Here is a 23839-nt window from a genome sequence, read left to right as displayed (position 1 = left end):
AGGCTAACAGTTTAAACATTTAAATTTAAGAGTCAATAAACCAACAAGTCATATACCAGAATAATGCATGGTAAACCCATCACTTTCCAGGTGGATAAGAAAAATAACTCTTTGGAAGAGAAGGCATTAGCTCCTTAAGTATTTCAATTAAATAATCTCCCATGTCTTCCTCAGTTAATCTCTGCTTCCCTTCTGCAAGAATGGTAAGAATGGACTAATTAGTTATGACGAATTGTAGAAGGTGAAGAAAGAGCACAGAAAGGAATTAAACATAGGATAACTCTACTGCTTTCACCAAGTAATCATCATAAAGAGTAGTGCCGATGAGAAATTAAGATCTAGTAATAATAGAGAATCTCTGAGATTTACTTCTGCATCTTATACATGATGCTCTAGAGGAGCATGGATAAACTAGAACAGCTCAGATGCAACTTGAATGTCAACTTCTTTTGTTGTTGTTGTTTTTTTTTTTTTTTTTTTTTTTCCAATTGTCAGCTTTTCATGATGCACTTCTGTCATTCTGTTGGAGAACTCCTAAAAAAGAACAAAAAAAAAAAACCTTCATTTGAAATTTCTCAATCGTATTTGAGAAATTTCTATATTTTTAGCCTAGTGCAAGTCTTATTTTCTGGTCTTTAATTTAAAGCCTATTATCAATAGTTTAGGACATAACTGAAGTCAAATTTGATACATTCCTATCATGAACAGCAAATTTGTTTTTGTTCCCCGAAGCTATCAGGGCAAATTTAAACCTGCAACTGGCCATCAACATTCCACTCTAAATCTAGAGTTAATGTTTACTTCACTATCATCTGAGCAATTACAAAAATGCATAGAACTTTAATTTTACTCATCCATTCATCACCCCGTAATCTAACCCATTAAGGACCCGGTTGCCCACAAAATTTCCAACCCTTTTGTACTAAATTGATCCTATAGTAGCCTCAATGTTATTCCTCTTTACAATCCTGCATCATACTGTAAACTAAAACATTGATGTCATTGTAGTTTCAAGAACTGCTCAACAGTAAATATGCTCATGACAACAGTTTACAGAAAATTTCGGCCAATAGAGAAAATGCATGGTTTATAAAGCTCAGTTGAAGGGAGAGAAAAAGGACGGGAGAAAAGCAGTTTGATACCTTGAGTATGTTCTTGGATTGAAGAGTCACCTCTGAGATACAAGCTATCACTCCAACCTAAATCCATGTCCTGCTCCTTAGTAAACTTTTCCAATAGCCGACCAATTAGATTGTAGGCAACAAAACTTGTCTCATCACATGCTTCTTGTATGGTAAGATATTGATTTGTAAACGTGCTTGATTCGTTGTGCAAAAACGTTCCATTCCCCAACTGAATGCTAGAAGAAAAAATTGATGCATTTTCTGGATCCACTCCATTGTTCTGTTCAACCTCATCTCTCTCAACTGAATGGTAATTTAACTCTCCACTTGGTGAATTGAAAGGGGAAAAACAATTTCTATTACTGGATGCGTGCAATTTGCCCTTGATCTTTACCTGGTTTATATCTTTGCTACCTTTCTCATTACTTGATACATTTTCTGGATCCACTTTCACATCCTTTATAACCTCATCTCTCTCATCCGAATTGGCAGAATATGACATACAACTCTCCAAGTCCTTATTTCCCATTTTCTCATCATTGCCACCGCTATCATCGCCCTCAATACAACTATCATCATCACTTCCTTCTAATTCTTCCCCATATGCATCAGCAAATTCCTCATCTAACTCATGATCAGGAAGCACATCCCAAACAATTTGTTTCATCTGAGCACTCACACTTAGTATAGATTCTACCTCTTCTTCAATATCATCCTTAAGGAAGCGTCCATGTGGCATAGATCGGGAATCCTCGTTAATAACAGAAAGAGTTTCTAATAAAGACTTGGGAATTGTATCCATATCATTGCACTCAAAGAGAAACTCTGTTAACATATTTGTAATTGCTCCTCTCAAAGAACGATTTGATATAGCAACATTTGGATCCAACAAAAGCTTTAAGGTTTTCAGCTCCGGAAATCTAATCTTCGTTTTAAGAATCCAAATAGCCTTCACAATATCATCCTGCAAGCTTACAATTTCAGGTGAGAATTGGTGAAAGCTTGTCGTGGAGGAATTTCGGCAGCCCGTAGTTAGCTTTAGTGATAAGTCAGCTACTGCCAAAGCTTTAGCTAATGGCTCTCGTAGTTTACCCACTTTATCAAGATCCACAAGCATCGTTTTAGCTGTTTTACTCACGTTCTTAATTAATCGTTTGCGTTTCTTACCCCGTTCACAAGCCTGTAACTGGGGCACTCTTTTGAGACATCTAAGCTTCCTGTCCATTGCAATCAAGGTCTGGAAAGGCAAATCCTCCAATCCATCCAGTACATGGGTCGCAGCAGCATGATCAAATTGAAATGCTGGAGTCATCGATTTCATAGTATTGTTCCGAAAATTTTGAGGATCATTGAGAACGTTATATAGCTGCATGATAGTCGCCTTTTGCTTATGATCATGATTTTCGCTGCCCAAACATCTCGGCAAAGATTCTCTAATAACTTTTTTCATTTGGTACCTAGTTTTCTCAAAATGTCCTAAGGATCCTGAGAGTATCATAGCAATAAGGCAAAGCCCATTATTAGTCAAAGCATCGAGGCATGAAAAAATGACTCCCATTATCTTGGGTGCATCAAATGATTGGACACCATCTTGAATAACATGACTTCCTCTTTCAAAATTACGTGCTCCAAAGGCTTCTTCAACGTGAGCTTTAATAGTCTCATAGAATATCTGCAAAATACAGTAGCAAGAACATTTTTTTACAAAAAAATATATATTTCTACTGTAGCAAATTACGGAAGTACAAGAACACAATATCCACCAGTATCACAATGTTGAATTAACTTACATCATCCTCCCTCAGAAACGATTCAGGCAAAGTCCTGGACGACAGAACCAACCACAAATGCAGTAAGATTTACCATTACAGCAAACAAAACAACAAGAACAAAAATGCATACACAAAATTTGTTGTGAGAGTAGAATAAAGGCTTCCCACTTGTACTTAAAAAACTTGGGTTCCTTGAGTTGCTTCTTTTTCGACCGGGAAGTGGAAAGTCCCATCAACCACCTGCACAGAACCTCAATAAGTAACCCTGCCCTAGTTCCAACACAAACATAAACCACCATACTGCGCCAAAAGCATTTTCGTAACAATAACCAAACACATTCCCCAGTTCACCTAATCCCACTTAGATCAACATTCAAGACCGCAAAACATAACCCTATCCAGTGAAATTGATTTTACCAGTGATTCCGTTCACCAAAATAGTAATAATAATAACAAAATATGAAAAAAAAATATTAGTACTAAAAAGAACACCACGGACAAGATTTTATATTAGATATACGCTAGCTGATTTGAAGAATTGCGAAGATTAAATGCAAAAGCGTATTATTTTGGATGAAATCAAAGAGAATAAACTTAATGAAAAAAAAAAGAACCTTCTTTTGAGATTAAGCAGCTTCTCTTGATCCTTGATATGCGACAAGATCTGGGTGCAATCTGTTTGATGAAACTTCTCCATTCCTTACTGTAATTGTGAGAAACAAAATTAGAAACACTGAGAGAAAGACAGAGAGAAATTAGGGTTTAGTTGAAAGGGGGTTTAAGATGGTAGGAAGAAAGCTCCGACTCTAATTTGGCTTCGGCTCGGCTTAGGAATATTTTATTTTGTTAAATTAATACTATCTAATAATTATATTTTGGGGACTACCAAATTGAGAGAAAGTTTAGGAAAATCTTTTAATGAATTGGTGTTTAGTTGGATAGGTTTGCATAATTATTTTTAAAAAATAATATTTAATAAAATTAAAATTAAAATTTTATTATTAAATAAAAGTATGAGTTTATGATTTATTTGGATAAATGATGATATTAATTTTAATGAGATTCAAAACAATAATAAAAATGAAATTAATTATTATAAAGATCAAATTGACTATTATAGTAATGAAATCAAAATTAATAATAAAATATGTATTTGATGCAATTGAGTGATAAAATTTAATTAATTTATATAGTCACTTGTTACATTTATTAAAATTGAAATTGAAATTTTAATATTTAATCTTCTTTTAGTCTAGCCACAACTGCCTTTATAAAAAATTAAAAGGATAAAATTTATAATTATTTTTATTGTAATTAAATAATTAAATAGTAAAGGGATTAAAGAGGAAATGCACTTATAAATTTAAAAATTATAAAAAAAAAAGCTAACAAAGGTAATTACAATGATAATAATTGGTTTTGATAATTTTTATTTAATTTAATCATATTATAATTGTTGTTACATTATTTTTCATTTTTAGTCTATAATATTTTTCACTGACACTACTAAGAGTGAGATTCTTAAATTTTAAATCCCATTTGATTGATATTTTTATTATTTATTATTTGTTTTTTTTTTTGTAAAAACAAAATGACAAAAAAGCGAATAAAAAATCAATTAATCCAAATCTCAATTTTTGGAGAGAAAAACATTTATTAGGACAACAAAAATTCAATCCCATTTTTTTTTCTTTTTAATAGAAAGATCACATGTACATTTTCCGGCAATTCTTCAAGGTACTTTCAAAGCATTTTTTTTTTCTTATGCCTTTCTTCTTCTAGAGGAGCTAGTAGGTGAAGGTGTAACTTTTCCAGAACATTATTAGAGCTTAAAAAACAAAAAATTAATGTCCTAAATAATCCCTAAAAGTTGAGTAAAATATTTAATATTATATCTAAATTTTAAAAATTTTTAATATAATATTTAAATTATAAATTTATTATATTTAAATTATAAATTTATTAACATGATACTCATTTTATGTAATTAATTTAAAATAATAATACAAAACGAATAATTTTTTTTTTAAATATCATATTAATTAATAAATTCATAACTTAAGTACTATATTAAAAATTTTAAAATTTGCATGTTACATTGAAAATTCTATTATAATTTAGAACCATTCGTGATATTAATCTAATCCAAAAAGCCAATGTCTTCCCTCAGAATTCCAGGAAAATTGAGAGAGAAAGAAAGAGAAAGAGACAGCAGTGAAAGGAGATGGAATTGTCTAAAAAGAAAGAGGAAAGAAATAGATACTACTATACACGAAGAAGGCTTACTCAAAATATACATGTAAATTCCCCACACATGACAAAGTATTACTGAAAACCCCTACAACTTCAAACCGGCTCAACCCCTCACTCTATAACTCTCTTCAGTACAAAAATGTACTGAAAACAAAAAATGAAAAAATGGGTACCAAGATTTCCAACGTGCAACCATGGCAGCCTGCATGAAGAAATTGTTCATATAAAAATACAATAAGCTGTGATTTTAATATGCAAATCACTTAAATTAACCCTCATCTTAGCCACATTCCGACTATGCATGTCTGAATCAAGACATCACAATTCTTGATTCTAACTCCTAAAAGATCCTTTTAACATGTCAAACACCAGCATCCATAAATCATTTATTGTGGTAATCGATTGTTTTATTTGTTATTTTAAAATTTCGGTATAGGATGTTAGTCTTAGCTTCTATCATTTTATTTATTGTTATTAAACTCTTGGCAAGGCACGATCAGAATTTCTATGACAAGCTATGGTGTCATTTACTACACATACTATTAAACAGCCTCTTATCTGCTATCTTAAGCCTCTCATTTGCCACATGCTTCTATGTAGTTAACCAAACAGAAAGGAAATACAAATAATAAATGTTACACACCAGTATTTTTCAGCATGTCCGATGTTGGTAAGGCGGGCAATGACATCTCTGCTACAGCAGCAGCCATTAGGACATTAAGAGGAAGAAACAAGGCAAACATGCTCCTTATTGAATCCCCACTTTAACTGTGTTGATCCCTTCTAAGTAAAAGTAAACATACAGAAATTATTCTTTCTCAAACAATTACCTGGAACACAAAGAGACAAGGACGACATTGAAGATGAGGAAGGCCATGGAGCTGCAATATTGTCAGTCAAATCACATGTAAAGCTGTAGCCTGTTGAATTGTCAAATACCATATCTGATGGCAAGCTTCGTAGTAGGCATCCTAGATATGTAGAAAATACCCAAATTTTCAGTCCTTAGGGTAGATATGAATTTCTTTCAAACTTTAGGGCATAGTCATCTATGTAATTAATGCATATATCAAACTAGGAAAAAGTCTGAAACAGATAAAAGAGTAAAAATTTTCTAGTATGTAAAAAGGGGTCAATTGATGACTCTTAGGTGTCCAGCCAGAGCCTGCATACACACACGCACACACGCACACACACACACGCGCACGCCATTTCTATTGTTAACCAATGCATGTGCAATTTTTGTTTTTTGTGGGGGGGGGGGGGGGGGAGAAAGAGATCAGAAAACAAAACGAACCTTGTTGACCATATACTGTTGTAGCAACCGCACAGAATTCAATAGGCAGAGAGAAAAGAAAACCTCAATATCAGATAAAACAGTAGAGTAAAATGGACAAAGGGTTAGAAGATTAGAAGAACTACATCAAACAGAATACTATACCTTGGATGCTAAAATCTTTTAAGTCAACATCACAAAGCTCATAAACATTTGTCATAACTCCACCTTTTCTTAATATTGACCCAAACATAGTTGCACAGATTATGGCTTGCTTGTTTGTAATTAACATTTGCTTCTGTATCCCCGCAATGTAAGTATTTAATGAGCTACAACATAAAGGACTGGGAGCAGCTACATTACGGCATGCCTTTATTACTTCTGAGGGCTGGTTAAATTCCAAAGGGCAAACTGCACATGCAAAAATATTTATCCCATTGTAGATAAAATATAAATCTCATAAATCATTTGAAATAAGGGCAAATAACTCTGTGAAATTAAATAGGAAATTAAAAAGATAGAATATATGATTAACAAAGCTTACACTCAAGGACCTTAGAAAACTAAGCATTACTTGACCCTATTTTGTTATGTAAGTTTGAGAAACTCAAATTAACCTATTTAAAATCTAGTTATTTCTTGGCCTAGATAGCACTGGTCTAATATTGGAAATTGAAGCTGTAATTTTACCTTGTCCTTCATATTGGAGTATATTGTGCCCTATATAAAAGGATTGTGGTAGAAACAAGTGGAAGGAAATAAAAATGAACCAACATCAAAGAAAAACAGATACATAAAGGGAGAAGGTAATTTAGACGTAAATCTACTATCCATTCAGACTACCCAAATCCTCCACTTTCAATTCTTCACCAAATGATGGTTCCATGCAACATAAGATCATCTCAACTAGAAAATTTCCAATGGTAAAATAGACACTCAAGCAAGTTCACATAAACTTGGGTATCACAAACAACCAGACCAGAAGGTAAAAAAATACTGAACAACAATCATGCAAGATACGTAGAAGCTGTACCCTTGTTGACTTTGCAGGCAGATAGTATTCGGAATGCAGTGTTTGCCACATCTGGTGGAAGCTTCCTTGAAAGATATGAATATACCACCCCTTTACAGTCATTGATGGCATCAATATGATTAGTCTCCCCAACCACATTTTTATTCTCATTGAGCATCATTTGTGTTCCAGAAATCTGTAGAGCAGCTTCCATAATTGCAGATTGGCAAACTGGCCTGCAGCACTCCTTTAGAGGATCAACAATGCTGCAAGCCTCCAATAACTTGCTTGTATTAACTGTTTTCTCAAAGGTATTAACATCCTTCACCAGACAAGACCCACCGGTCAGATTTGATGATTTTACAGAGCAAAGTGTAGGTATTGTACTGTTGGCCCCTCTGCTAGCTAAGATACTAATGATATCTGAAAAACAATCATTAGCAACAGCATTTCGCAAGACCAACTTATCAGAGTTGATACTGTAGTAACCCTGGAAGATGTGGAGTAAACTACCAAGCTGTGGACAACATATTACATTTCCTACAATTGCCGCCAATGGTAGAGAACAATCAGATGCCGTCTTCTCCATGATATTCGACATTGCAGAAAAATTTACAGGGCACCTTCCCGTTAAATTTGGTTCATATGTGGTGGGAAAAGTTGGGTACATAGGTGGCAAAGATTCACCAGGATACGGGTAACGAGGAATGACAGCAGGGGATATTTCTATAGGTTCAAATAATCCAGTAGTTGGTGGATTTGGTGGATTAGCTAGCTCAGATGTAGAAGAAATATGACTAGAGTCGAGCAATATCTGTGATGCGGCTACATCTTGGAAACTGGATAACCAGAGAATGAATAGTAATAACTGTTGGCACAGGGAACCTGCAATGGAAACAAGCCAGATTTGTGTCATAAAAGGATAATTATTCAAAAGATAGATATAAGAGAGAGAGAGAGAGAGAGAGCACTAAATTGTCTTGTCATATACGCTAACTGCACAAGGTCTAGAAAGAAGGCTATTAAGATCAAAGCTGAAGCACCATGTACATTCTCAGCTAGAAAGATAGAGAGAAAGAACTAAGGTATATAGGCAGAACTGGTAACTCTAATAAAATATAATGATGGTTAGCCACTAATTGGGATGAATGCTGTTCTTTAAATGTCAAAGCTTGCTAAAATGTACCATTGGTTACAACTTAAAAGTTCATTTGTCACTTCTTTCTTCAGTATGACTCCTCTAAGAATTCCATATAAGTGGGATCTTCAAAGTAAAAAATATACCACACCAGCAAGTTTAGAAACAAATGGTACAACTTGACAACTCAGGAGAACTTGCCCAATAAATTAAGCACAGCTAAAAGTTCGACAAAAAGTAGACTATACTGAATTCAAATGTCTGTTGAAATATTAACACTCAATCATAATTCAATATTCTCACCAAATCAAGCCCAGTGTCACATAATGAATAAGTCACTCTTAACAAAAGCCAACCCAAAACGTTTATAACATCAAGTTTTTAGCACGCCCTCTGCTTTTTTAACTGCAGAATGCCTAGTCTAAAACTATAGATAAGTAGTTACAATTATCAAATTAAAACATCTTGCCTTTAAGACGGCTAACAGTCTTAAAACAATCCATAGCTCTTCTAGCCCTCTGGCACCATTGAATCATGCAGCAGAAAACCCTATTGTAGTTGATTAAACACCGTAACTACGAATGCAGCAATGCAGTAAAACCTGTATCAGCTTCAAGTGTTAGGGCTAGTGTGAAAAAGAAAAATCCATTCGCAGGAACAAATGATAAAACTAAATGTAAATATTTATCCTTGCATACAATAAATTAGCATAATATCTTCAATCCATTTTGACAGAATAGCAACAAAATGTAGCGTACTTAAACATTGATGATAAGTTCCATATAAATTGTTTCTTTTTCAGAAATACTGCAGCATCACACGGTATTGTCAGAATACATACAAAGTTTCAAGTAGGCTCACAACACTGGTAAATTTGTATCAAGTTCTTTTATTTCTTTCCTTTTCTGATGACAAACAAAAGATTAGACATATCATAACAAAAACTCTAGCCCAAAAAACCAAGCAATTAGTTAAGCTAAATTTAGCAGAACTAGAAACAATATTTCCTTTCTTGCATTGCATGTAAGCAAAATGGAAAACAATGGTTCAACCACTGTAGTTGATCATCTAAAGTTCAATTTTCTTAATTTTCCTTTTTTTAACAGGATTTTTTTCAGGAAAGTTACAATTAAGGGAAACAAAAAATCCATTTTGCCCTTTTTTTCCGGACAATTTCTTAGATTAGCAAACACAAGACTAAGCAATATCTTAAGCATAAATAACAAAACCAAACCAGATAATCACATCAAGCTTAAGAAAAGCAACAAATTTCCCTAAAAAAAGAAACACTAAATCAAGAATCAAACTCTCAAATTTCTCAAATCTTACTCAGCTGCACAAGGAAGAAGTTGCACATATCTCAACAAAAACAAAATTGATCTAAACTCCACCCACCACCACCAGATTAGGCTTCCAAAAAAGGGAACATAAACAAAAATAAAAAATCTAAGCTCACACTTCTAGTTTACTCTTCTCTCACCAAACAAAGAAGAGTTAGCTCAAAAACCCCAAAAAACAAAAAGGGAAAAGGAAGCAAAAAAAACCCAAACTTCACCCAAATTTCCTTCCTTTTTCAGCATTTTCTCAGCTACCAAACACCCAAAAAAAAAAAAAAACCCAAAAAGAGGGAAAGAAAAAGTTACCTGAAGAAGTGGAACACATAACATACAGTGGTGAAAATTTAGGGGAAAAAGATATCAAATCATAAGGACAAACTTCTAGTTTACTCTCCTCTCACCAAACAAAGAAGAGTTAGCTTAAAAACCCCAAATAACAAAACAATAAAAAAAGAAGCAAAAAACCCAAACTTTACCCAAATTTCCTTCCTTTTCCAGCATTTTCTCAGCTATCAAACACCCAAACCAACAAAAAAAAAACCCAAAAAGAGGGAAAGAAAAAGCTACCTGAAGATGTGGAACACATAACATATTCTGGTGAAAATTTAGGGGAAAAAAATATCAAATCATAAGGAGGGTTGAATCGGTGGGTGAAAAAGGACCAATTATTATTATTATTATTATTTTGTTTATAATTTAGGGGAAAACCCTACTAATAATAATGATAACAGTAAATAAAATGGGGGGCTTTTGTTTCTTTGTGTGATGAGTGAGTGAGTGAGAAATGGGGTCGCTGCTGCTCTGCTGAGCGTAGATAAAGTTAGAGACTTGAGAGCAGCAAAGCCAACTTTACACCTTTTTTTTTTTTATCTTCTCTTCGGTTTCGTGTTTCCTTTTGTTTTTCTTTACCCGACTTACTATTTCAAGTAACCTTCCCTTTCGTTAAAACGCTGCGTTTTATCATTTTTTTTTCTTTTATTTCTCCTACAAACCTACGAAAGTAAATGATAATTAGAGTTTGTAAGTATTAAATAATGTAAAATTCTTTAACTTTGTGTCGAATTTGAATTGCTTTCCTTTGAATTCAATTGTAGTTTTAAAGACCAAAAATTATAAATATATTTATAAGTTTTATTTTTTTGTACAATTACAAAAGCAATCAAAAATAAAAAAAATTTACATATATCAAAAATTAAATTTTAAATTTATAAAATATCATATTTTAAAAATAATTACTTATACGAATAAAAAAAAAAGTTAAGCTCTGAATTTTTATGTTTAATTATTTAACTACTCCCTTCATTATGAAAAACTTATTACTACTACTATTAAAATATTTGTTTATCTACATTGGATACCTTAGAGACGTTCAACTTTTGCTTTCCACATCTTCCAAGTTTCACACTGTTATTATGGAAAACAAAAGCTATAAAACCTAAAGTCAAGATTATGATCCGAGCTCAAAGGCACACTACAAGCCTACAACACCATATGCATGTTGTTAATGCGAAATTACGCGTTAACTCAAATCAATTGCTTTTGAATTTATCGTTTTTGAGTTAATGACGTGTCCTTTTTCTTCATTCTTAACCAAAAAGAAAACATTCAGTTTGCTAAGCTGCATCCACACCTATCGTCCATCAGCTGAAAGAAAAAAAAAATGGCACTTTGGTTTTTCCTTGGAAGATTCATTGAAAGTTGAAAAAACCATGACAAGAACTGGTACCAACCAATGATCTTATGGAATGTGTACAAAACATGAGGAAAGAAATGTCCTAAAGGAACTGCATAAATGGTTTCTCCCTCAGAACAGTAAAAGAAATTATTGATCAAACCCTCAGAACAACAGATCAATGCCTCGGAATTGCTAAATGCTATCAGATGTTATCATTTGATTACCATTTAACATGAATCACTTTCCAAACATGTTGTCGTTTACTATTTGCGATAAATGCATAAACAGAGAAAAGCCTAAAGAGTGAAAAACAAAGCCAGTAATTATGTAAACACAAACTGAAATCCGAAAAAGCTTTGTTTTTCACCATATATGATCAAATGTGACAAGAGAGAGAGGTTAGAGGGAGAAGAATTGTGCAAAGCTCATTTGCGTAACATCTCAAGTTCTTTAACATAACAAGTGACTGCCTATAGATATTTTCTTGCAAGGGCACGAACTTTTGTATCAAAATGTGACGATGTAATGCGTGAACCAGGCAAGTAGAGAGGATTAAGAAGAATCTGCCAATTACCAAAATTTCAGATAATGAAACATCAGCAAAACATCAAATGTCATTACATAAAAGGAAAGAAATGAGGATTTTTCCAACAAAAATTACTACTGAAAAGTTGATAAGGCCAAATAATGGTATATCCTGGTTGAAAATTTTTCGTATAGTAGGGCTAGTAGTTGAAATGCGGTAAAATGATTAAAGATAACGCAAAAGAAAGCTTTCGAGGTACCCATCAAGAATGTACAAAAGCATAACTATCCAGAAAAGGAGCTAACAGGAGATGTGGGGAGAGGTACTTACCTTTATATAAAGCTCATGGACCTCTTGAAAAAAGCTCTTGATTCCATCATCATTACGAGAGTCATGAAGTAGCATAAATCGTGTATGTATGATAAAGTCAAGGAAATATTAAATTGGAACTAGTGACACCAATAACAAAATATAAATGTGATGGAAATGGTACACTCTCAAGCCTTCTAAATACTAGAACAAGTTACTAACAACAATAGACGTGGTAATATAGATGATAGAAGAAGAAAAGAACTTTACAGCTCTTCTCACTTACAGATTTAGTAGCTATGTGATGCTAACATACTGCTTAGCATGTCCAGTCCAACAACCACATAGAGAAACCACAACACTGAAAAAGGAACCCATACAGCCATATAGTAGAGGATGTTCTACCAGAATGATTCATTTATGAATAGTAAGATGTCAAAGTTTACACAGCTCTACAATGGAGGCAGAGCAGTATGCCCTTAATGGCTGACAAAACATACCCATAGGAGCAGCAAATAATATTATGGCCATGACTGTTAACAGCACTAACATGAGCCAAACAATAAGATGGTCCAGATACACAACTAGAGTGTGTTTTTAAGATCTAAATACTGTGCTTTAAACCAAACAGTCTACAATTATCCATAGTGTACATGAGGCCATTCATTTAAATGGCAAACGTAGTTTCCCCTTAATTTGATTCTTGATAATTGTCAAAAAATTGAATATTGTATGTGTACTTAACATATAAATCATATATTTATATGTTATGATGTAAGTCAGTTCAGTACATATAAAGGATATGACCTGCTGTTACATAAACTGATACCACTAAATCATTGAATCTGTCAATTGCTTTCAAGAACCTGCAAAAGAAATGTAAATGCAAGTCATCAAGATATTTTGCGGTAAAATGAAATAGAAACAGCAAAAACTCGGTAAGTTCTTTATAATATGATAAAATGGATGTACCATGAAAAATAGAACTCACATCGCACTAGTGGTCCATGCAAGGTCTTGAACGATATCCAGAGCTGCATGTAATATGAATTGATGCAGCTGAGCAGCATCTTCTCTCTACATTGAGCAATGCAGTCAGAGAGACAGAAACAAGTAACAACAGCTTCTGACACAAGGCCAAAACACATAAAAGCATTGCGAGTGTTTTATAAGTTAAAAATACTTTAATCTAATGGAATCCAATCATCCCTGATCATATAAAAAAGGAGAAGAAAAATAAAACAAATACAAAATATATAAAAATTGCTAATGACACAAAAATAACATCATGATGTAAAGAAACACATCCAGATAATTAATTTGACCCAAACAATTTTTATCAACTTAAAGTTCTGATAATACTAAGCAAATATGATATTCAATTAATTTTTGAATGTTCTTTCTCCAGCATATGGGCATGATTTCCTTCAGAGTCATTGCAAAAGTATTACTCCTAGATAATCAGAAGGTTAAAACTACAGAATATGAACCTTGACAAGAAAGGTATAAATGCCCAAGCAAGTAAAACAAAACAATTCTAGGCCACTTGCACATCTTGCAATGTGAAGAAAAATATAACCATGCCCAAACAGATACAAATGCTACATCTTACTTTTGGGCTTCCAGATGTGTACAAAATAGAATTTTATTACAAGGAATAAATATGCTGAAAGATGTGAAAAAAAAATCATACTTTAGCAGCAGACCCCACTTCAGCTTCATATATTGGGATGTCATTTCGGCTTACAATGATAAAACAAGCTGTAGTTGTCATCCTTGTGATATGGCAAGATCAACTCTGGTCGACAGAATCCTAACATCAAAGGAGAGAAAAACTTAAGGTCATAGGGCATATGGAAAGTGTATTACATGCAGACAAGGGTGTCAAAGCACACACAAACTGAAATTTAGTGACCATAAATGTCTATGTAGAGAGCTCCTGGGAAGGAGAACAAAAGAAGAGAGAAATAGTAATAATTCCTAACCATAATGTATATGCTCAAAAGGTAGAGGACTAGTTGACACAGTGTGTTAAACAGCATAGAGCATTTGGGGTATCAATTAATATTTTCAATTAATGAAGGTACTTCAAGTCATCGATACAAAGACTATTGTCTCTATTAGTCTGAGAGCACACATTCGTGTTTGTACGCATGATTAGAGAGAGAGAGAGAGAGGGAGAGATTATCCTTCACAACAACTCGCATCAATATTATCTAAATTATAGTCAATATATCTGTATAACTTTATCATCACTGAGTTCCAAATGTTGTAGCTAAAAGCATAGTTGTACCCAAAATCCAGTCTTTAAATGAAATTTCGAAAATTTAGAAGAGTGCATAATATTGATATAGATCAGTCAGATTATTGAAAATTAAGAAACATATGAGAGTTTACTGTACTCATAGAGAAAACAAGAACGTCAAACCCACGTAAGTTAATTTTTTTTTTCACTTTCCAGCTAACTAGAACATCAGTTTAGAAATATAAACAGAATATTTTATTATGCTTTTGAAATAGACAAGCTGCAACTAGATTTATATAAAACCTTTTAACTATCAGAACATAAAAACCTTTGATCCACATAAAAAATCTCTAAGCTTTTCGATGTCAAGAAGAAAAATAAAACAATGGCAGCCATGTTAACACCAACAAGCAATTTCTCCAGTTTTAGCTTTCTCTTTAAAAGGCCAAGAGTGCAATCGTTACACCAAGAATTTGTCTATAGTTGTCAAACAGTTACAATTTCTTGCTAAGTTCTATAACTTTTAATTGTAAACAAATAAATCAATATATCTAGGCTGACACCAAATTTTGATTCTTGACCTGAAATCTCTCTCTCTCTCTCTCTCTCTCTCTCTCTCTCTCTCTCTCTCTCTCTCGCTTTCTGATCCATCAAGTATAATTCTCTGCAACTATGAGAAGATTTCCTTGTTATATGAAAAACCCAAGATTCAGAAACTTGAGAAATCCAAATATGAATCCAAATCTAGACAACCCAAAGCTTAACTAAGGCATAAACATCGCATAAGCAAAAGCAAAAAAGCCAAAGAAAAATGAAAATGGGCAACTGAGTATTAGATGCAAACCAGAAATCACGAACTTGGCAGCAGTGGTAAATATAGGAGCAAAGGAAACCACAAGTCAAACTCCGATCCAAAGCCAAGAAATTCAGAAACTCAAAACATGGGAACTTCGTCCGGACTGAGTGAGACCACGGGCCGAGACAAGATACCAGACATGAATACGTTTGGAGAAGTTAAAGAAATTATTAAAAATATTAAAAGAAAATTAAACATGGGTCTTGCTCTCGGCTTGGCATAGCCCAACCCATGAGAGCCTCATGGCTGACCTGTTATGAGTCTCGGGCAATTACTTTTGGGTAATGGAATAGACGGAGTCGATATAATAAAATTTTAAATTTAAATTTAATTCAAAATTTTTGTTTTAAATTTAGTTTAAATTTGATTAAATTTTAAATTTAAAGTCGATTTAAAATAAAATTTAAATTATTAAAATTTATTCAATTAAATTTATTAATTAAATAAAAAATTCGATTATCATATTTAATTTTAAATTATTTAAAATTAAACTAATCATATATATATATATGTAAAATAATAATTTTTAATTAAAATAATAAAAAATATATTAAAATATAAAAATTCAATTAAATTTAAAAATTATTTAAATTAAATATTTAAATATTTAAATTTATCTCATTTAATAAATTAAAATTATTAAAATTTAATTTAATAATAATCTATTAATTTAAATAATATAAGAGTATTAATATACTGATTGCATCTTTAATTATTTTGAATATTAATAAATTATGAGATGTAAAAATATAAAAAAGTTACTAACTTTTAATAAAAAATTAAATTAATTTTTAATTGTTAACCTTTTCTCATAATTTCACTTTCATTTTAAAATGAAACTTCAAATTCTGAATTCTAAATTGTTTTGTTAGGCAATCTTAACTTCTCAAGTGTGCATGTTTCCATTGAGCTTCTTTTCGAAGGGAGAATATGAGATTGAAAGAAGAAAAGGAGTGAGAAGGAATAAAAACTGAGCAAGCTCTTCCACAGCAACGCCTAATATCAAAACCATGAACAACAACAGCCATGGAGAAGAACATCAGCGTGAGAAAGAAAGCCTTGATTCCCGATTCAACCAGACCCTCAGAAATGTCCAAGGGTACCTCCTTTTGCTTTTCCAATTCCCCATTTCTTTTCTTTCTCTATTTTTGTTATCTCTTTTGTTTCTCAATGTTGAATCTGGATTCTTCTTCTTGTGTTTTTGTCATTGGATTTGGATACCCATTTTAGAAATATCTTCGAATCTTTCGAATTTCACTTCCAATTCTCAAGTCATGTGGTAGAATTTTCCTCTTCAATAGGGAAACTTTAATTTCCCAAAATGTTTCATTTCTTTTTTTTGGGTATAAATTGTTGCGGTTTGCACTTAGATTTATGGACCCTTTTGGGAATTAAAGTTAGATCTTTCAAGTTATACTTAATGGCATAACCACCAGTTTCTCTTTCATTTGCTAGATGATTCTTTGTGCTTAGGTTATGGAATTTAACTTCTTTTGCCACGACAATGTCTCGATTTTGATGTATGCTGTAATTTGATTATTATGACATTATGGTCAGAGAAATATAGGAATCAGAGGGATTCACAAAAGGTTATTACTTTTCATTTAGCTTGGTTTTTCCTAATCAAAGAAAGGACAATTATTGAATGTGAAGTTATGGAACAAAAATGTTACTATATGTTTTCTATGTGCTGACTAAAGATCACATATCTTGGATTTCTTAATGCAAATTGCCTGAAGATCAGTGCTAATTTCTTAATGCATTTTTCTTTGAGTGTAAAGAGGTCAAACTAAAAAATTTTCCTCTTCAATAAAGTTTCCTTTTCTTGTTGTATCATCTTTATTACCTTGTCCATGTGGCTTTTATGAGTGTTATGAAATTCGTGGTGGTTTCTACTTTTATTTTGAGTATAAATGCAAATACTGAGAGTACATGTCAATAAATTTTGTAACTATTGCACTAAAGTTTCTGTGGACACTCCATTTTTATCTTTGCTCTATGCACTTGCCTCTTTCACAATTATTACTTTGGACACAAACAATAATTTTCTTTTATGCCTGTTGTTAAGTTTGCTTAAAGGTCGCAGTATTCCTGGTAAAGTGTTATTGACCAGAAGGCCGGATCCACTCGACAATTCAGGCTTGGAGGAACGATCTCCTAGTTATCAAAGAAGCTTCTCACAGAATGATGCTGGCACAATTTATGACATGGACAAGTCCATGGAGGTGACTTTCAGAGTTTATATCATGACTCAAATAATTATTTTATTACTACGGTTCCAAAAATGATTATTCAGTACCGGTGATGACTTTTACAGTTCTTTAAAAGACAGTAATATTATTAACCAAAAAACTTTTCTATCATGTAGGGAGGGGTCAGAATACTAATAACTCAGATAGTAATACAACTAATAAGTTAAGATCTTCAACCTCAAACATTGAGAATAATGCTAAAGAAGTCCATAAGTCTGTGATGGACGCTAGAGCTACAGATTCTGTCAGGGTTACGAAGTTTACCAGAGAGCTCTCAGGGCAAATGGTCATATTAGGTACCATGTCTACTTTGTTGTTTGCAGAATGATTCATATATTTATTGGAGATTGTTTAACCCCATTGAAATTTTTTCAAAAGTATTACTTGAGTAGAGCCATGCAAAAGGTACTATAGAGTGAAATTGAAGTAGACTCTATAGGCTATTCAGTCTAGCTCAAAATAGAGGTTTAAAATTGACTTGTTGATAAATGTTCTTAGCTTTCGGTTGCAAACCACGTAGCTTGTGCTCATTTAGTATAGAAGCTGTTTCAAAGGTGGATGCTTGTTTCTCATCAATTGGTGATGACATGATTAATTTAAGTTATTTGTAAAGTTTGGGATAGCATGATGACATTAAGATATATTTAGTTTTGTATAAATTAAAAATACTGCGGGACTACATGCAATCTAAAGGTAAATGTTCATATCACTGAATGAACTGGTTTATTACAGCGCATTCTCCTTTCTATTAACAAGAATCAAAATACTGCTTGTTTGGGCTTGACATCTTCATTCTGTACTCTGATGTATATATAGATCATGTTCATTCTGGTATATTGTCATTCTTTACGCACTTTTATCTGTGTTAATTTGTATTAATAAACACTTTAATTTAGCAATCAGTACCTCTTTCTTGATGTGACATAGAAACTAGACTTTTGCCTTTCCTTCGCTTTTTCTAAGCTCTACTTTCACAATCTTTTTATTAATAGGACATATGTTTGATTTGATTATCATGTCATTGTGCAGAGAGATTACGTGAGTTAGCTTGGAGTGGTGTTCCACCTTACATGCATCCTAACATATGGAGACTTCTGCTGGTAAGCTTGATGATCTAACTAAACTATCAGTTTTAGGCATCAGGAGGACTTGAACTGTTTGAACCCATTTGATACTCTTCTTTTCTGCAAAGGCTGAAAATTTTTTCCCTATTAGGATTACAATGATATTAATGATTTTTTGGTTAATTGCTGTCAACTTTAATTTTATCAATCTTGTAGAATCCTCCAAATAAACGATTCCTATATGATCCACAGGATTGTGCTTTTAAAACTTTATAACATGTTAATTGCTTTATTCCTGGTATGATTGGTTGCTTCTTTTTAATGATGCCATGGGCTCTGCTTTTAGTGTCATATCTATCTTTTTTAGGAGGTATTGGTTTTAGTTTGTTACAAATGCAATTTCTCTCAAGGGAGTTGGTTTTTTCTTTGTTGTATAGTCTTGGTGGCTGTCTGTTCCAATTATGGAACCAATGAGGCCATTTTTTAGAGCGGAAGAATCTACATGTCTCATATTTGATATACAGGTTTAACTAATGTGTTGTCTAATGGATATAGGTTGTCTTTATTAAATAGATTTGTTTGCTTGTTTGAAATTAAAGTATGAACTGACAACAGGGATATGCACCACCTAATTCAGATAGAAAGGAGGGAGTTCTAAGGAGGAAACTCCTTGAGTATCTTAATTGTGTTGCTCAATTTTATGACATTCCAGACACTCAACAGTCAGATGATGAGATTAATATGCTTCTCCAGGTACCTTTAGCCCTTACTTAATTCCCAAACTCGATTGTCCACCTTCTATACCCAATTATTAACAAATTTGTTTATTCTATTTGTTAGATTGCTGTTGATTGTCCTAGAACTGTACCTGATGTTGCTTTCTTTCAACAAGCACCAGTTCAAAAATCCTTGGAGCGCATTCTTTATACATGGTAAGATACTAATAGGATTGGTGAATTCAAATTTATTGATGGCTTTCTTATAACATGTAAGACGGAATATTTTTTAAGAATTGAAAATTAAAACTTCTGGTTTTATGGATAACAGAATGTTTGATTCTTCTATGTGGAACAATTACGTTTGAATTAGTTTTTTTAACTATTACTCATTTTAATTATACATATCATATGGTATGACGATTTCTTGTTTCACTATTTGTGACTGCTTCAAAGCAACATTTGAGGAAGCAAAATACAAATGGTAGAAAGCAAGCAATAAAACAACAATCCAATAGAGTGTTAATTGTACATTCACATTCAGTTGTTAATAGATTATATTTTGGATGGTATTTTAGATTGTACTATATTTATTTAATCCCTGCTTTGTTTTCTTTGATTAACCAAGAAAATTCATCCTTCTAGCTTCATTTTTGCGCTTTATAAATTTGAGTATTTTCTTCTTCTGTGTTAGGATATGGTTTTCAGATTTTTTACACTCTTTTATAAAATTGAAATTTTTTAGAAGTTGATAGGATCATACAAGTTTACAATCTAATTCTAGTACCCATCCACATGGAACCCCAAATGGTGTTAAGTGGAGATGTTTAACTACTTTGGTTGGACATGTACCTGTCACTCAGATACTTGTTTAAGCTCTATCCCAATAATTTGTATGCTGTAGTTCAGATTCTAGTGGGTAACTTCTGGTAAATCTTTGATGTTTAGTAGGCCTCTGAACGGTAAACATAAAAAAAGTTCTCTCAAATATTGGTCTGATTTATCCTTTGATTCTTCCTGAACTGTCTACCATACTATAATGACCTCATGATTGCTGTTATTTTGGAGAGCTTAGATCATGTCATGTCATGATATTATGATTACATGGAGCTTTAAAGTCTACAATCTGACTTTTTGCTGCTCCAGTTTTAATGCAAATCTCTACTGTGGTTTCCTGATCACTTTTTTTTTTCTTATTAATGTGTTTAAATTCTTTATTTTAAGTGATAGTTGATGACTATTAATTATTAATTTCAAATGGAGCTATAACTTGTGCAATTTAAGATGCTGTGAGATCCCTGTTTTGATGGTAATTGAAGTTTTTCTTCAACATCATGTACATGGCCATTCGGCATCCTGCAAGTGGATATGTGCAGGGGTTAAATGATCTTGTCACACCCTTTCTAGTTGTCTTCTTATCAGAGTGCTTAGAAGGGAGCATAGATAGTTGGTCAATTTCTGATATATCTTCAGAGAACATCTCCAACATAGAAGCTGATTGTTATTGGTGCTTATCAAAGTTGCTTGATGGAATGCAAGACCGTTACACATTTGCTCAACAAGGAATCCAGAGGCTTGTATTTAAGCTGAAGGAATTGGTTAGGCGCATTGATGGTAAAATCTTTAGGGGCCTTCAATTATCTCCCTAATTTTTTTTTTTTATTCATGAACTCAACCACCATTTGCTTTATGAAGGGAATATAAGCCTTCATTTATTGTGCAGATTTTTTTCTTGTAATGGTTCTAAAGAAAGCAAGAGGTTGTGCATGCATGTGCAGAAACATCCATCTTAATGTTATAGAAAAAAGTAAAGGTTTTTTTGTTTGTGTGTGTGTGTGTGTATCCACAAGCACTTTTATTTTTAAGGCTACAGAGGAAAGAGGTTTGCATGTGCCTGTCTTTGTGGACAATGTGTAATAATGCCCCTGTATATAATGTGCATGTGATTTTCTTTATTCACTTAAAGTTTTGTTTATTTTTTGCATGTTCTAATTTCATCTCTTTGTCTTGTTAACACTTTGTTCTGTTAACTTGTACCAGAACCTGTTTCTAGGCATATGGAGGAACAAGGACTTGAATTTGTTCAATTTGCTTTTCGCTGGTTCAGCTGTCTACTGATACGTGAGGTAAGGTTTAATCCCACTATCACATGCATTTGTTTAAATATCCTGCCTTTCAAATTTTTGTCTGATTGACAAACTGGTCCTACCTTCAATTTTTCTGGTGGCTCTGTTAGATTTATTTATTTGTTCTTTTTTTTGTTTAATAGATCCCTTCCATCTGGTAACCCATCTATGGGACACCTATCTTGCTGAAGGAGATGCACTGCCTGATTTCCTTGTGTACATGTTTGCCAGTTTTCTTTTAACGGTGAAGAGTGCTTTAACTTCCTTTGTGTTGATGTAATTTACAAGCATTCATCTTTGACCGCAACCTTAAGGAGATACAACTATGATAATTCTTCAAGTAAAAAGACGTGTGTCTGTGTGTGGTTTTTCTTGCTTCTTTTTCTTATAACTATTTCTTTGGTCAAAAAACATAATTATTACATCAATGTGGTTGGTTGAGTTGGTAAGGTTCGAATAGTTTGCTTGTAAAGCATAGGTTTGGATCCCGCTCCCAGCAGTCCTCTTAATCTTTTGTGGGTGATCTGTAAATCCAATGTAAGTCCTCTATGAGGCTTGCAGTCTGTTTTGGCCCTGGAAGGGGAAGCCTCCCCTCACCTAAACTCCTTTTTCACCAAAAAAAAAAAAACATAATTATTACCATGGGTTAAGCGATTGGATGGATGACATCCAAACCAAAGGCAAGTATCTCTTTCTGCTTACTTCATAGGTATAAGAGCTTGTGTTCTCTCAGATTTACTCTATTTAAATTGAATGATGCTTGTTTTCCTGGATTGCTGCGATGGCCTGTTATGTTGTTTCTGTTATGTGTAATATCCTACTTTAAACTTCACTTCTGCATGGTTCCTAAGGAACATCCACCTCCTTTTTTGCTTTTCTTATTTCTTTCCTTGAATTTTCTTTTCATCATTTCCATTATTTTCCGATAACACTTCAGAAAATTTATCTGATTCCTCATGGACTCTGCTGATGATCTTGACTGCTGTGATTTGTAAACATTCAACTGCAATTCTTTTTGTCACATAAATGCCTATGGAAATAATTTTTTCCTTTATGATTGTTCATAATCCTGATGAATCTTGCTAAGCTAATGGATATATGGTTTGTTCTATATCTTTAGTGGTCAGATAAACTTCAGAAGCTTGATTTCCAAGAGTTGGTGATGTTCCTTCAACACCTTCCAACTCACAACCGGACATATCAAGAGCTTGAAATGGTACTTTCCAGGGCATATTTGTGGCACAGTTTGTTTAACAGCTCTCCCAACCACTTGGCTAGCTAAATAGAAATTTTATGTTTACTATTTATTGACCAGTTACCTCTCTGTCTCCCCTTAAATTCTATTTCTTTGTTGATCAAAATGGTTCAAGTACCAATGTCCATGTTTTTCTTTGCAATTAGAGGCCAAGAAATGTTCCTTGTATTGTGGCATATAATTTCACATATCTGTAATACCAAGCTAGCATTCGTTTGTACATCTTCCTTGAGCTTAAGGAAGAACATTTTCCTTGTATAACAAATTTTTATTTCTATCAACAGAGCTGGGAGAGACTGGTGTTTGATTTTTTTTTTTATTTTGATCACAAATGTTTTAGCCAATCCATATCGATATCCTACAGACATATTATTTGAGATCCTGTTTGTTACTTCATGTTTGATGAAAGAATCTTGACATTCTTGTTCTTGTGCCATATGAGTTGATGTTATAATCAATCAGGTAACAATCCTGAGAATGACATACTAAGTACTGAATCCTAAAAGCAAAAGGCTAAAGTGAATGTCGACACGAATGGCGTGAGACAATCAGTCCCTATTTAAGTTGTTTCTTCTCTTGCATATTAGGTTAATTTTTAGGGGTTAAAAACGCAAGACGCTAGTGCAGGAATAAGTGCTTCCTTACATTTGACTGCCTACTTGAAATCAGGTTCTGATATTAAAGATTCTCACAGGATCAAACCATGACATGAAGAGAGATAATTAATGGACATTTTTTGGTATCAAACTGTTCAAGTATATCATATAGATGATAGTCTAGTATTTTCTCGAACGGGTTCTTTGTACCAAACAAGAACCATACCTATTTTCTACTCCAAGTGACAGATTCACAGTTAATGCTTAACCGCCAACCTTTGTTTTCTTCGTCCCTTTTTTGGGTTCA

General features: G+C 33.1%; 4 protein-coding genes across 7 annotated transcripts; 1 reads left to right on the top strand and 3 right to left on the bottom strand.

Moving 5' to 3' along the window:
• Positions 1-56: 56 nt before the first annotated feature.
• LOC111307723 (DNA double-strand break repair protein) lies at positions 57-3777 on the bottom strand. Its single transcript, XM_022905857.2, is given in 6 exon segments — positions 57-192; positions 1143-1331; positions 1333-2796; positions 2915-2948; positions 3065-3136; positions 3511-3777. Coding segments are annotated over 5 exon segments (1737 nt in total). The 5' UTR covers positions 3594-3777; the 3' UTR covers positions 57-192; positions 1143-1247.
• Positions 3778-5126: 1349 nt separating this feature from the next.
• LOC111307721 (putative GPI-anchored protein At1g61900) lies at positions 5127-10780 on the bottom strand. Of its 4 annotated transcripts, none has more exons than XM_022905851.2 (8): positions 10480-10768; positions 9045-9176; positions 7459-8322; positions 6591-6836; positions 6447-6461; positions 5980-6120; positions 5793-5843; positions 5127-5351 (listed from the first exon to the last, which is right to left on the bottom strand). In XM_022905851.2, exons 2-8 carry the CDS (start codon positions 9109-9111, stop codon positions 5278-5280), a joined length of 1458 nt encoding a protein of 485 aa, XP_022761586.1. In that variant the 5' UTR covers positions 9112-9176; positions 10480-10768; the 3' UTR covers positions 5127-5277. The 4 variants fall into 4 exon arrangements, with proteins under 4 accessions (XP_022761586.1, XP_022761587.1, XP_089607398.1 ...); XM_022905852.2 differs by having other exon boundaries at positions 10219-10481; XM_089751272.1 differs by lacking the exon at positions 10480-10768 and having other exon boundaries at positions 5793-5840; positions 9045-9126.
• Positions 10781-11926: 1146 nt separating this feature from the next.
• On the bottom strand, positions 11927-15795 carry LOC111307722 (uncharacterized). The gene is made up of 6 exons (XM_089751273.1): positions 15512-15795; positions 14116-14235; positions 13414-13499; positions 13228-13288; positions 12444-12530; positions 11927-12150 (listed from the first exon to the last, which is right to left on the bottom strand). The coding sequence occupies exons 2-6, from the start codon at positions 14194-14196 to the stop codon at positions 12058-12060; spliced, it is 408 nt and encodes a 135-aa protein (XP_089607399.1). The 5' UTR covers positions 14197-14235; positions 15512-15795; the 3' UTR covers positions 11927-12057.
• Positions 15796-16378: 583 nt separating this feature from the next.
• LOC111307720 (GTPase-activating protein gyp1-like) lies at positions 16379-23246 on the top strand. The gene is made up of 10 exons (XM_089751527.1): positions 16379-16622; positions 17592-17760; positions 17903-18071; positions 18805-18875; positions 19455-19592; positions 19680-19772; positions 20899-21169; positions 21596-21683; positions 21826-21925; positions 22802-23246. The coding sequence occupies exons 1-10, from the start codon at positions 16534-16536 to the stop codon at positions 22961-22963; spliced, it is 1350 nt and encodes a 449-aa protein (XP_089607653.1). The 5' UTR covers positions 16379-16533; the 3' UTR covers positions 22964-23246.
• The last annotated feature ends 593 nt before the right edge of the window (positions 23247-23839 follow it).

The sequence above is a fragment of the Durio zibethinus genome, chromosome 22, assembly GCF_047325235.1.
Source record: "Durio zibethinus cultivar Kanyao isolate XHJ-2024 chromosome 22, ASM4732523v1, whole genome shotgun sequence".
Taxonomy (NCBI): Eukaryota; Viridiplantae; Streptophyta; class Magnoliopsida; order Malvales; family Malvaceae; genus Durio; species Durio zibethinus.
This window is presented reverse-complemented; position numbering and strand designations above follow the sequence as displayed.